This window comes from Haliotis rubra, unplaced genomic scaffold (assembly GCF_003918875.1).
Source record: "Haliotis rubra isolate DU_JTF1 unplaced genomic scaffold, ASM391887v1 Scf413, whole genome shotgun sequence".
Taxonomy (NCBI): Eukaryota; Metazoa; Mollusca; class Gastropoda; order Lepetellida; family Haliotidae; genus Haliotis; species Haliotis rubra.
Genome location: NW_025767095.1, coordinates 832197 through 846007, shown reverse-complemented (window position 1 = coordinate 846007; position 13811 = coordinate 832197). Strand labels below are relative to the sequence as shown.

At 45.6% G+C, this 13811-nt stretch overlaps 1 protein-coding gene across 1 annotated transcript; it reads left to right on the top strand.

Annotated features, from left to right (window-relative positions):
• The first annotated feature begins 3896 nt into the window (after nucleotides 1–3896).
• On the top strand, nucleotides 3897–12074 carry LOC124288182. The gene is made up of 3 exons (XM_046724769.1): nucleotides 3897–4337; nucleotides 8243–8380; nucleotides 11634–12074. Exons 1-3 carry the CDS (start codon nucleotides 4085–4087, stop codon nucleotides 11837–11839), a joined length of 597 nt encoding a protein of 198 aa, XP_046580725.1. The 5' UTR covers nucleotides 3897–4084; the 3' UTR covers nucleotides 11840–12074.
• Nucleotides 12075–13811: the final 1737 nt, after the last annotated feature.

Sequence of the window (13811 nt, the reverse complement as noted above, 5' to 3'; positions counted from 1 at the left end):
CTCTTCATGCTAGTGCTCTTCAATGTCCTCATCTCTTCATGCTAGTGCTCTTCAATGTCCCCATCTCTTCATGCTAGTGCTCTTTAGTGTCCCCATCTCTTCATGCTAGTGCTCATTAATGTCCTCATCTCTTCATGCTAGTGCTCTTTAATGACCTCATCTCTTCATGCTAGTGCTCTTCAATGTCCTCATCTCTTCATGCTAGTGCTCTTCAGTGTCCTCATCTCTTCATGCTAGCGCTCTTCCATGTCCCCATCTCTTCATACTAGCGCTCTTCAATGTCCTCATCTCTTCATGCTAGTGCTCTTCAATGTCCCCATCTCACCATGCTATTGCTCTTCGATGTCCACATCGCTTCATGCCAGTGCTCTTTAATGTCCCCATCTCAACATGCTAGTGCTCTTCAATGTCCTCATCTCTTCATACTAGTGCTCTTCAATGTCCCCATCTCTTCATGTAAGTGCTCTTTAATGTCCTCATCTCTTCATGCTAGTGCTTTTCCATGTCCTCATCTTTTCATGCTAGTGCTCTTCAATGTCCCTATCCCTTCATGATAGTGCCCTTTAATGTCCCCATCTCACCATGCTAGTGCTCTTCAATGTCCCCATCTCTTCATGCTAGTGCTCTTTAGTGTCCCCATCTCTTCATGCTAGTGCTCTTCAATGTCCCCATCTCTTCATGCTAGTGCTCTTTAATGTCCTCATCTCTTGGTGCTAGTGCTCTTTAATGTCCCCATCTCACGATGCTAGTGCTATTCGATGTCCCCATCTCACGATGCTAGTGCTCTTTAATGTCCCCGTCTCACCATGCTAGTGCTCTTCAATGTCCCTATCTCTTCATGCTAGTGCTCTTTAATGTCCTCATCTCTTCATGCTAGTGCTCTTTAATCTCCCCATCTCTTCATGCTAATGCTCTTTAATGTCCTAATCTCTTCATGCTAGTGCTCTTTAATGTCCTCATCTCTTCATGCTAGTGCTCTTTAATGTCCTCATCTCTTCATGCTAGTGCTCTTTAATGTCCTCATCTCTTCATGCTAGTGCTCTTCGGTGCATTTATCATCATTGCTTTATGTGCTAGTGCTCTTCAATATCCCAATCAACATTACTCTACATGCTAGTGTTCTTCAGTCACAATATCACAACTGCTCTACATGTTAATGTTCTTCATTGACCATATCAATATTGCTTTACATGCTAGTGCTCTTTAATGTTCCTGCAAACATTGCTCGCACACTTCACCCTACCAACATTTAAACACATTCTTGATCCAAATACTAACATTCTTCACTCTACCAAGTGCACTGTGTATGTACAAGAGAGTGGCAGTCAATACAGTGCAATGTGTATGTACAAGAGAGAGGCAGTCAACTACAGTGCACTGTGTATGTACAAGAGAGCGAAAGTCAATACAGTGCACTGTGTATGTACAAGAGAGAGGCAGTCAACTTCAGTGCACTGTGTATGTACAAGAGAGAGGCAGTCAACTACAGTGCACTGTGTATGTACAAGAGAGCGACAGTCAACTACAGTGCACTGTGTATGTACAAGAGAGAGGCAGTCAACTACAGTGCACTGTGTATGTACAAGAGAGCGACAGCCAACTACAGTGCCTGTGTATGTACAAGAGAGCGACAGTCAATACAGTGCACTGTGTATGTACAAGAGAGCGACAGTCAACTACAGTACACTGTGTATGTACAAGAGAGCGACAGTCAACTACAGTGCACTGTGTATGTACAAGAGAGAGGCAGTCAACTACAGTGCACTGTGTATGTACAAGAGAGCGACAGTCAACTACAGTGCACTGTGTATGTACAAGAGAGAGGCAGTCAACTACAGTGCACTGTGTATGTACAAGAGAGAGGCAGTCAACTACAGTGCACAGTGTATGTACAAGAGAGAGACAGTCAACTACAGTGCACAGTGTATGTACAAGAGAGCGGCAGTCAACTACAGTGCACTGTGTATGTACAAGAGAGAGGCAGTCAACTACAGTGCACTGTGTATGTACAAGAGAGAGGCAGTCAACTACAGTGCACTGTGTATGTACAAGAGAGAGACAGTCAACTACAGTGCACTGTGTATGTACAAGAGAGAGGCAGTCAACTACAGTGCACTGTGTATGTACAAGAGAGAGACAGTCAACTACAGTGCAATGTGTATGTACAAGAGAGAGGCAGTCAACTACAGTGCACTGTGTATGTACAAGAGAGAGGCAGTCAACTACAGTGCACTGTGTATGTACAAGAGAGCGGCAGTCAACTACAGTGCACTGTGTATGTACAAGAGAGAGACAGTCTACAACAGTGCACTGTGTATGTATAAGAGAGAGACAGTCAACTACAGTGCCGCCCTGTGTATGTACAAGAGAGCGAAAGTCAACTACAGTGCAATGTGTATGTACAAGAGAGCGGCAGTCAACTACAGTGCACTGTGTATGTACAAGAGAGAGGCAATCAACTACAGTGCACTGTGTATGTACAAGAGAGGAAAGTCAACTACAGTGCACTGTGTATGTAGAAAGAGAGAGGCAGTCAACTACAGTGCACCTGTGTATGTACAAGAGAGGCAGTCAACTACAGTGCACTGTGTATGTACAAGAGAGCGACAGTCAACTACAGTGCACTGTGTATGTACAAGAGAGAGGCAGTCAACTACAGTGCACTGTGTATGTACAAGAGAGAGGCAGTCAACTACAGTGCACTGTGTATGTACAAGAGAGCGACAGTCAACTACAGTGCACTGTGTATGTACAAGAGAGAGGCAGTCAACTACAGTGCACTGTGTATGTACAAGAGAGAGGCAGTCAACCACAGTGCACTGTGTATGTACAAGAGAGAAGCAGTCAACTACAGTGCACTGTGTGTGTACAAGAGAGAGACAGTCAACTACAGTGCACTGTGTATGTACAAGAGAGAGGCAGTCAACTACAGTGCACTGTGTATGTACAAGAGAGCGACAGTCACTACACCACACTGTGTATGTACAAGAGAGCGACAGTCAACTACAGTGCACTGTGTATGTACAAGAGAGAGGCAGTCAACTACAGTGCACTGTGTATGTACAAGAGAGAGGCAGTCACTACACCACACTGTGTATGTACAAGAGAGCGGCAGTCAACTACAGTGCACTGTGTATGTACAAGAGAGAGGCAGTCACTACACCACACTGTGTATGTACAAGAGAGCGGCAGTCACTACACCACACTGTGTATGTACAAGAGAGCGACAGTCAACTACAGTGCACTGTGTATGTACAAGAGAGAGGCAGTCACTACACCACACTGTGTATGTACAAGAGAGCGGCAGTCACTACACCACACTGTGTATGTACAAGAGAGCGGCAGTCAACTACAGTGCACTGTGTATGTACAAGAGAGAGGCAGTCACTACACCACACTGTGTATGTACAAGAGAGCGGCAGTCAACTACACATGTACAAGAGAGAGGCAGTCAACTACAACTGTGTGTATGTACAAGAGAGAGGCAGTCAACTACAGTGCACTGTGTATGTACAAGAGAGAGGCAGTCAACTACAGTGCACTGTGTATGTACAAGAGAGCGGCAGTCACTACACCACACTGTGTATGTACAAGAGAGAGGCAGTCAACTACAGTGCACTGTGTATGTACAAAAGAGCGGCAGTCAACTACAGTGCACTGTGTATGTACAAGAGAGAGGCAGTCACTACACCACACTGTGTATGTACAAGAGAGCGGCAGTCACTACACCACACTGTGTATGTACAAGAGAGAGGCAGTCACTACACCACACTGTGTATGTACAAGAGAGAGGCAGTCACTACACCACACTGTGTATGTACAAGAGAGAGGCAGTCACTACACCACACTGTGTATGTACAAGAGAGCGGCAGTCACTACACCACACTGTGTATGTACAAGAGAGCGGCAGTCACTACAGTGGGAAGTTCCTGACTCACACAGGAAACCCTGGGTGGTACAGATAACTTTCTTCGACCGACCAGGAAATTAATTAAATACCACTCAAATACCGCCATGAAACTGAATTCATTGTTGCACGAAAATTAGATACGCCATTTCTATGTAAAGTGAATGTGAGTTAGAGATGCTACCAAGGGACCGTCTCCATGTCGTGGCGCTGATGTTGACTGCGCTCGCCTCCATATTTCAGTGTGTGGGTGTGCTGTTCCCCAACTGGTGGGTGTTGAAGGATACTTCCACGAAGAACGTTGTGGCCACGTTCTCACTATTCGGTCCGGTGAGATGCAGTGACAATCTTTGTTTCCCGGAGGATGTTCGAGTGATCTCTGTACCTGAAGGCATGACGCCTCCGTCAGCCGTACCTAACGACAACGCAGGTGAGTAACGAGATATCCCAACACATACCTAATACACCCACCTGCACACGTAATACACTTATCTACATATACCTAGCACACCCAGCTACACATGCCTAGAACACCCACCTACACATACCTAGCACACCCAGCTACACATGCCTAATACACCCACCTACATATAAATAGAACACCCAGCTACACATGCCTAATACACCCACCTACATATAAATAGAACACCCAGCTACACATGCCTAATACACCCACCTTCACACGAAATACAGTTATCTACATATACCTAGCACACCCAGCTACACATGCCTACCACACCCAGCTACATATACCTAGCACACCCAGCTACACATGCCTAGAACACCCAGCTACATATACCTAGCACACCCAGCTACACATGCCTACCACACCCACCAACGCCAAGACACACCTAATACACCCACCTACACCTACCTAGCACTATGTATGTCGAACTAAGATTCAATGTCACACACACTTACACATATGTACACCCACAAACACTGACAGACCTTACAGTCTTTCTCACACAGATACACTCACTCACAATCCACACAAACTCTCTTCTGACACAGCCCCCACTTTAACACACACACATCAGACACCACGCAAATCACAAACCCAGCACACACGCTTCCATCCCAGAGCAGGAAGACAGAGTTCTCGTGGCTGCAGCATGAGGTCATCGTGACTGCCACAGTGATGAGGCTCACGTCCCGTCACGGAGGGCATACTCGACAGGAAGACACGTTTGGACTGCACTGGACAGCCAACGGCAGGACTCCAACAGCTTTCACTGGCCTCCCGTCACGGAGGGCATACTCGACAGGAAGACACGCTTGGACTGCACTGGACAGCCAATGGCTGGACTCCAACACCTTTCACTGGCCTCCCGTCACGGAGGGCATACTCGACAGGAAGTCACGCTTGGACTGCACTGGACAGCCAATGACTGGACTCCAACACCTTTCACTGGCCTCCCGTCACGGAGGGCATACTCGACAGGAAGACACGCTTGGACTGCACTGGACAGCAAATGGCTGGACTCCAACACCTTTCACTGGCGTTTCGAGATATTGCCGAGGCCTCACAGAGCGTTGTGCATTAGTGTTACGTAGTTCAGGAGAAAGACTTCAAGATTCAAACCTAAACAAACACAACCTCCAGATACCTCCAGATGCCCCCAGATGCCTCCAGATAGCTCTAAACGCCTCCAGATGCTACCTACAGACACCTCCAGATACCTCCAAATACCTCTAGATACCTCCAGATGCTACCTCCAAATACCTCCAGATGCTATCTCCACATACCTCCAGATATCTCCAGATACCTCCAGATTCCTCCAGATGCTACCTCCAGATACCTCTAGATACCTCCAGATACCCCCAGATGCCTATAGATACCTCAAGATACCTACAGATGCTACCTCCACATACCTCCAGATGCTACCTCCAGATACCTCCAGGTACCTCCAGATGCCTCTAGATACCCCCAAATACCTCCAGATGCCTCTATATACCTCCAGATACCTCCATAAGCCTCTAGATGCCTCTAGATAGATCTAGATACCTCCAGATATCTAAAGATGCTACATCCAGATACCTCCAGATGCCTCCAGATGCTACCTCCACATAACTCCAGATGCCCCACATGCCTCCAGATTCCTCTAGATGCCGTCAGATGCTACCTCCAGATACCTCCAAATACCTCTAGATACCTCCAGATGCTACCTCCACATACCTCCAGATGCTACCTCCAGATACCTCCAGGTACCTCCAGATGCCTCTATATACCTCCAGATACCTCCATAAGCCTCCAGATAGATCTAGATACCTCCAGATCCTACCTCCAGATACCTAAAGATGCTACCTCCCGATACCTCAAAATACCCCTAGATGCCTCCGGATACCTCCATAAGCCTCCAGATAAATCTAGATACCTCCATATGCTACCTAAAGACGCTACCTCCAGATACCTCCAGATGCCTCCAGGTGCTTCCTCCAGATACCGCCAAATACCCCTAGATGCCTCGCGATATCTCCAGATACCTCCAGATACCTCCAGATACCTCCAGATACCTCCAGATACCCCCAAATACCCCCAGATACCCCCAGATGGCTCCACATACCTTCAGATGCCTCCACATACCTCCAGATGCCTCCAGATACCTCCAGATACCCCCAGATACCTCCAGATATCCCCCCAGATACCCCCAGATGCCTCCAGATATCCACATACCTCCCAGATACCCCTCCAGATACCTCCCACCCCCACATACCTCCAGATACCCCCAGATACCCCATATGCCCCAGAGACACCTCCAGATACTCTCCAGATACCCCCCAGATACCTAGATACCCACATGCCCCCCCAGATACCCCATATACCCCCAGATACCTCCAGATACCCCCACATACCTCCACATACCTCCACATACCACCAGATACCCCCAGATACCCCCAGATACCCCAGATACCCCCAGACACCCCCAGATACCCCCAGATACCTCCAGATACCCCTAGATACCCAGATGCCCCCAGATACCTCCAGATACCCCCACATTCCTCCACATACCTCCACATACCTCCACATACCTCCTGTGCTGTTTTCTGGCAATGCTACGCTTGTGTGGCGCGTGTGGCGCGTGTGGCGAGGGATGGCTGTTCATTGGCTTTTTCAACAGACGCACACAACGTGCCATGTTGCCTTTTAACATGGTCGTCGTTTGAAACCTCCGAGGAGCATAATTACGTAACACAATGACGTTATTAACAACGCATAGAAACTGTATGAAAAACGCGTTTGATAAAGAGAGCAACTGCCTTCATCGTTGTGTACATGTGGCAAAGAACAATTTAACTACCCAGTCCCCCGGATGTAAACAAAGGAACAATCATTAACTGTAGGGAACTACACCAATGTAATACCTTTCACATTCCAAATAAGGAAAACGCGCGGAACATCCAGCCTTGTTCCATTCAGTGTCATTAATTCACTTCTGCATTTCGTCTTCAGTAAGTACACAAAATATCTCCTCCCTGAAGGAGCAATCTAAACAGCTGCAGCAGCAAGGGAATCAGTGTTGTTTCCAAGCTGGATATTAACATTTGGTGTTTACGTTATTCAATCATGGCTTCGTGAGATACTGGACTGGACATTTGAGAGATGCGTGGTATTTTATGGCAGCTTCACACTTCCACCCACGACAACACTCACATAAACACTGTTGTAAACAATACGGTCTGATACGGCCTTTCATTAATCTCCAACTCACTCACTCACTCACCCACTCACTCAACCACCCACCCACCCGTCCACCCACCCAAAACTCACCCACCCACCCACCCACCCACTCACCACCCACTCACTCACACACACTCACTCACCACCCACCCAGCCACCCCCGCTCGCTCGCTCACTCACTCACTCACTCACTCACTCACTCACTCACTCACTCACTCACTCACTCACTCACTCACTCACAACTCACTCACTCACTCACTCACTCACTCACTCACTCGCATTTGGGTACGATGTTCAAGTATCTGGTATTTGGGTACGATGTACAGGTATTTGGTATTTGGGTACGATGTGCACGTATGGCATGAGGGTATGTGGTGTTGGGTAAAAGCTTTATCTGGTGTTAAGAGGGATCTGGTAGCGAGGTTTTGGGTGTGGGGTTGGGTTGTTCGAGTATTTATTAAGGGGTGGGTGTTACTGGTTTGTCGGTATCGGTTCTGATATGGGGTACTTGGGTTTGGGGATATCTAACAGAACGGTATGCAGTATCGGGATGTCTACTGGGAGCACGTTGTATCAAGGTGTATCGACGACATACTATTCCATGTGGATTAATGTATGTGGCATGTTCCAAGTGTCTGTGTCTCTGTTCTCAGCCTGGTTGACGGTGGGCCGGATACTGAGTGTCGTTGGAGTCACCCTCGTCCTGGCGACTGTAGTGCTTCAACTGATCTTCCTCAAGGCCAGCTACCGCGCGCTACAGCTGGTCGCCAACTCCTTCCTGGTCACTGCAGGTAAGGTCATAGTGCTGCAGCCAGAAACACTGGCCAGTCTTAATGTGAAGGAGCTACAGTGTTATAAACCTTGATACTGAATTACTGACAAAATAACAGGGCTAAAGTCCAGAATCTACAGCGTCGAGTGATCTGTTCACCATAGAGTCGAGTGATCTGTTCACCATAGAGTCGAGTGATCTGTTCACCATAGAGTCGAGTGATCTGTTCACCATAGAGTCGAGTGATCTGTTCACCATAGAGTCGAGTGATCTGTTCACCATAGAGTCGAGTGATCTGTTCACCATAGAGTCGAGTGGTCTGTTGATGAGATGTTTGTTGGTGCACATTGAATCAGCATTTTGGCTACATTACACAATGGAATCTTGATCACATGTGGCACCAGTGGTTGCCAGATGACACACAATCAGTCAGGTCACTGGACCTGTCTACCCTAAACAGTGTAGTCTCGACACTTAAGGTTGAACATGTGCAGGGTCCTGTGACAGTAACATCTGCCCGACAGCATTATACTTTACACCCGAAAGGCCAGTGCTAATACTCTGAATGTTACAGATTTCACCATGAATGTCAGATCAAACTGTCAACGTGTTGTAGTTTCACCCTGAAGGTCAGGTCAAACTGTCAACGTGTTGTAGATTTCACCCTGAAGGTCAGATCTGGCTGTCAAAGTGTTGTAGATTTCTCCCTGAAGGTCAGATATGACTGTCAAAGTGTTGTAGTTTACACCCTGAAGGTCAGATTAGACTGTCAACGTGTTGTAGATTTCACCCTGAAGGTCAGATATGACTCTCAAAATGTTGTAGATTTCACCCTGAAGGTCAGATCTGGCTGTCAGAGTGTAGATTTCACCCTGAAGGTCAGATCTGGCTGTCAAAGTGTTGTAGATTTCACACTGAAGGTCAGATCTGGCTGTCAAAGTGTTGTAGTTTACACCCTGAAGGTCAGATCTGGCTGTCAAAGTGTTGTAGATTTCACCCTGAAGGTCAGATATGACTGTCAAAGTGTTGTAGATTTCACCCTGAAGGTCAGATCTGGCTGTCAAAGTGTTGTAGATTTCTCCCTGAAGGTCAGATATGACTGTCAAAGTGTTGTAGTTTACACCCTGAAGGTCAGATTAGACTGTCAACGTGTTGTAGATTTCACCCTGAAGGTCAGATATGACTGTCAAAGTGTTGTAGTTTACACCCTGAAGGTCAGATCTGGCTGTCAGAGTGTAGATTTCACCCTGAAGGTCAGATCTGGCTGTCAAAGTGTTGTAGATTTCACCCTGAAGGTCAGATATGACTGTCAAAGTGTTGTAGTTTACACCCTGAAGGTCAGATATGACTGTCAAAGTGTTGTAGTTTACACCCTGAAGGTCAGATATGACTGTCAAAGTGTTGTAGATTTCACACTGAAGGTCAGATATGACTGTCAACGTGTTGCAGATTTCACCCTGAAGGTCAGATCTGGCTGTCAAAGTGTTGTAGATTTCTCCCTGAAGGTCAGATATGACTGTCAAAGTGTTGTAGTTTACACCCTGAAGGTCAGATTAGACTGTCAACGTGTTGTAGATTTCACCCTGAAGGTCAGATATGACTCTCAAAGTGTTTTAGATTTCACCCTGAAGGTCTGATCTGGCTGTCAGAGTGTAGATTTCACACTGAAGGTCAGATCTGAATGTCAAAGTGTTGTAGTTTACACCCTGAAGGTCAGATCTGGCTGTCAAAGTGTTGTAGATTTCACCCTGAAGGTCAGATATGACTGTCAAAGTGTTGTAGATTTCACCCTGAAGGTCAGATCTGGCTGTCAAAGTGTTGTAGATTTCTCCCTGAAGGTCAGATATGACTGTCAAAGTGTTGTAGTGTACACCCTGAAGGTCAGATTAGACTGTCAACGTGTCGTAGATTTCACACTGAAGGTCAGATCTGGCTGTCAGAGTGTAGATTTCACCCTGAAGGTCAGATCTGGCTGTCAAAGTGTTGTAGATTTCACACTGAAGGTCAGATATGACTGTCAAAGTGTTGTAGTTTACACCCTGAAGGTCAGATCTGGCTGTCAAAGTGTTGTAGTTTACACCCTGAAGGTCAGATATGACTGTCAAAGTGTTGTAGATTTCACCCTGAAGGTCAGATATGACTGTCAACGTGTTGCAGATTTCACCCTGAAGGTCAGATATGACTCTCAAAGTGTTTTAGATTTCACCCTGAAGGTCAGATCTGGCTGTCAGAGTGTAGATTTCACCCTGAAGGTCAGATCTGGCTGTCAAAGTGTTGTAGATTTCACCCTGAAGGTCAGATATGACTGTCAAAGTGTTGTAGATTTCACCCTGAAGGTCAGATATGACTGTCAAAGTGTTGTAGTTTATACACTGAAGGTCAGATCTGGCTCTCAAAGTGTTGTAGATTTCACCCTGAAGGTCATATCTGGCTGTCAAAGTGTTGTAGATTTCACCCTGAAGGTCAGATCTGGCTGTCAAAGTGTTGTAGATTTCACCCTGAAGGTCTGATCTGGCTGTCAAAGTGTTGTAGATTTCACCCTGAAGGTCAGATCTGGCTGTCAAAGTGTTGTAGATTTCACCCTGAAGGTCAGATCTGGCTGTCAAAGTGTTGTAGATTTCACCCTGAAGGTCAGATATGACTGTCAAAGTGTTGTAGATTTCACCCTGAAGGTCAGATATGACTGTCAAAGTGTTGTAGATTTCTCCCTGAAGGTCAGATATGACTGTCAAAGTGTTGTAGATTTCACCCTGAAGGTCAGATATGACTGTCAAACTGTTGTAGTTTATACCCTGAAGGTCAGATATGACTGTCAAAGTGTTGTAGATTTCACCCTGAAGGTCAGATATGACTGTCAAAGTGTTGTTGATTTCACCCTGAAGGTCAGATATGACTGTCAAAGTGTTGTAGATTTTTCCCTGAAGGTCAGATATGACTGTCAAAGTGTTGTAGATTTCACCCTGAAGGTCAGATATGACTGTCAAACTGTTGTAGTTTATACCCTGAAGGTCAGATATGACTGTCAAAGTGTTGTAGATTTCACCCTGATGGTCAGATATGACTGTCAAAGTGTTGTAGATTTCACCCTGAAGGTCAGATATGACTGTCAAAGTGTTGTAGATTTCACCCTGAAGGTCAGATATGACTGTCAAAGTGTTGTAGTTTACACCCTGAAGGTCAGATATGACTGTCAAAGTGTTGTAGTTTACACCCTGAAGACCAGGACAGTTAACCTGAATATTCTTCTCACATTAATCCTTTTCTATTTTCAGCTACCGTCAGCTTTATCACAGGATTCTTTTTCATCTTCAAGTTCGTAACTCTCACTGAGGCTTATGTAAATCTGCGGCCGCTAGGCGCTGACACATACCCGGCAGCACCCGGATGTATATTGTTCTCGGGTGTCATCTGCGCTGTGGCTGCACTCTTCACCACCCTGGCGTTCAAACCACCCCGTAAAGCTGCCATTCTTATTTGAGCGGGTCCACTTGAGCGGGTCCACTTGAGCGTCGTGTAATCGTCACTTTCACACCGTCATGTACACAAATAAGCTTGTTGTTAGTTCTCACACATTCCAAAACATTCTTGTTTAACAACCGCTGATCTTCCGAGTGTTGGACAAGTTGGTCCTTCATGAGTATACTCTGATGCGAGAGATTTCTGTTTGACGAATTTATGGTGGACATGCAAATAAAAGATCACATCAAAGAACCCGAGTGGCTTATTTCTTACTGCGTCTACTGACCAGACAACCCACATCGTTATAAATCGTCATGTTTCAATGTGCTTCTGAGGCCCACATAACCATTGTCTCACAGTGACTTACATCTGTCTTACACCCCTGTCTTATCTGCCAGTATCTCGCCTACCTCCCTGTCTTATCTGCCAGTATCTCTCCTACCTCCCTGTCTTATCTGTCAGTATCTCTCCTACCTCCCTGTCTTATCTGTCAGTATCAGTCTTACATCCCTGTCTTATCTGTCAGTATCTGTCTTACATCCCTGTCTTATCTGTCAGTATCTGTTTTACATCCCTGTCTTATCTGCCAGTATCTGTTTTACATCCCTGTCTTATCTGTCAGTATCTGTCCTACCCCCCTGTCTTTTCTGTCAGTATCTGTTTTACATCCCTGTCTTATCTGCCAGTATCTGTTTTACATCCCTGTCTTATCTGCCAGTATCTGTCCTACATCCCTGTCTTATCTGTCAGTATCTGTTTTACATCCCTGTCTTATCTGTCAGTATCTGTCTTACCCGCATTTATTACAAGCAACCTTTATTCGCTCACAATGCCTTACATCCCTGTCTGATCTGTCAGTATCTGTCTTACATGCATTTATTACAAGTAACCTTTATTCTCTCACAATGTCTTACATCCCTGTCTGATCTATCAGTATCTGTCTTACATGCATTTATTACAAGTAACCTTTATTCTCTCACAATGTCTTACATCCCTGTCTGATCTATCAGTATCTGTCTTACATGCATTTATTACAAGTAACCTTTATTCTTTCACACATGTCTTACATCCCTGTCTTATCTGTCAGTATCTGTCTTACATGCATTTATTACAAGTAACCTTTATTCTTTCACACATGTCAGGGTTAGCAATCAACAACTTTACAGGTGAACAATTCACCCCTTTTAGTCAACCATTTTCTCTCCCCATATGCCACATGTTACAGGTGAACAATCCACCCCTTTTAGTCAACCATTTTCTCCCCATCTGCCACATGTTACAGGTGAACAATCCACCCCTTTAGTCAACCATTTCCTCTCACCATCTGCCACATGTTACAGGTGAACAATCCACCCCTTTAGTCAACCATTTCCTCTCACCATCTGCCACATGTTACAGGTGAACAATCCACCCCTGTTTGCCAACCATTACCTCTCACCATCTGTTACATGTGACAGGTGAAAAATCCACCCAGTACGCCACTACATCGCACATCGTCAACTTTTCCTCCGTCAAATATTCAGTTTACCAAATAACAATCCCCCCACCCTCACCCTCACCTCCCTCACCCCAACACACACCCACACACATTATTTTCCGGCGCAGTGAGTCTCATGCACAGCTCCAGCCTCTACTGATATATGTCATGTTATCTATCCATATATTACAGTCTCTGCTTGACTGTTGAGAGGCTTTGGGCAGCTCCCAGGAAAATTCAATATTTGGCGAAAATATAGATCAAATAAGATGAAAGAGACAATATGTTGACAGGGATATTTTTGAAGTCGTATACAAATATGAGGTGAACTGACCCTCAAGGGGAAGGGAATCTTATGTTGACATTGCCAGGAGGTAAGACAAATTGATATGTGATGCTCTTCAGGAAATACGCAAGGTCCCAGTACTAAACGTACGCGTATCTGAATATTTTATCATTTAACTTCGATAGCAGTAAATAAATCACATGATTATACATCAAAAGTATGTCCTAT

What these genes read in the sequence shown, in the direction of transcription:
- LOC124288182 (XM_046724769.1), top strand. Translation starts at nt 4,085, where the DNA reads ATGCTACCAAGGGACCGTCTCCATGTCGTGGCGCTGATGTTGACTGCG. An exon ending in CGTACCTAACGACAACGCAG is followed by an intron (nt 4,338 to 8,242) that starts GTGAGTAACGAG and finishes CTCTGTTCTCAG; the next exon opens with CCTGGTTGACGGTGGGCCGG. An exon ending in CTCCTTCCTGGTCACTGCAG is followed by an intron (nt 8,381 to 11,633) that starts GTAAGGTCATAG and finishes TTCTATTTTCAG; the next exon opens with CTACCGTCAGCTTTATCACA.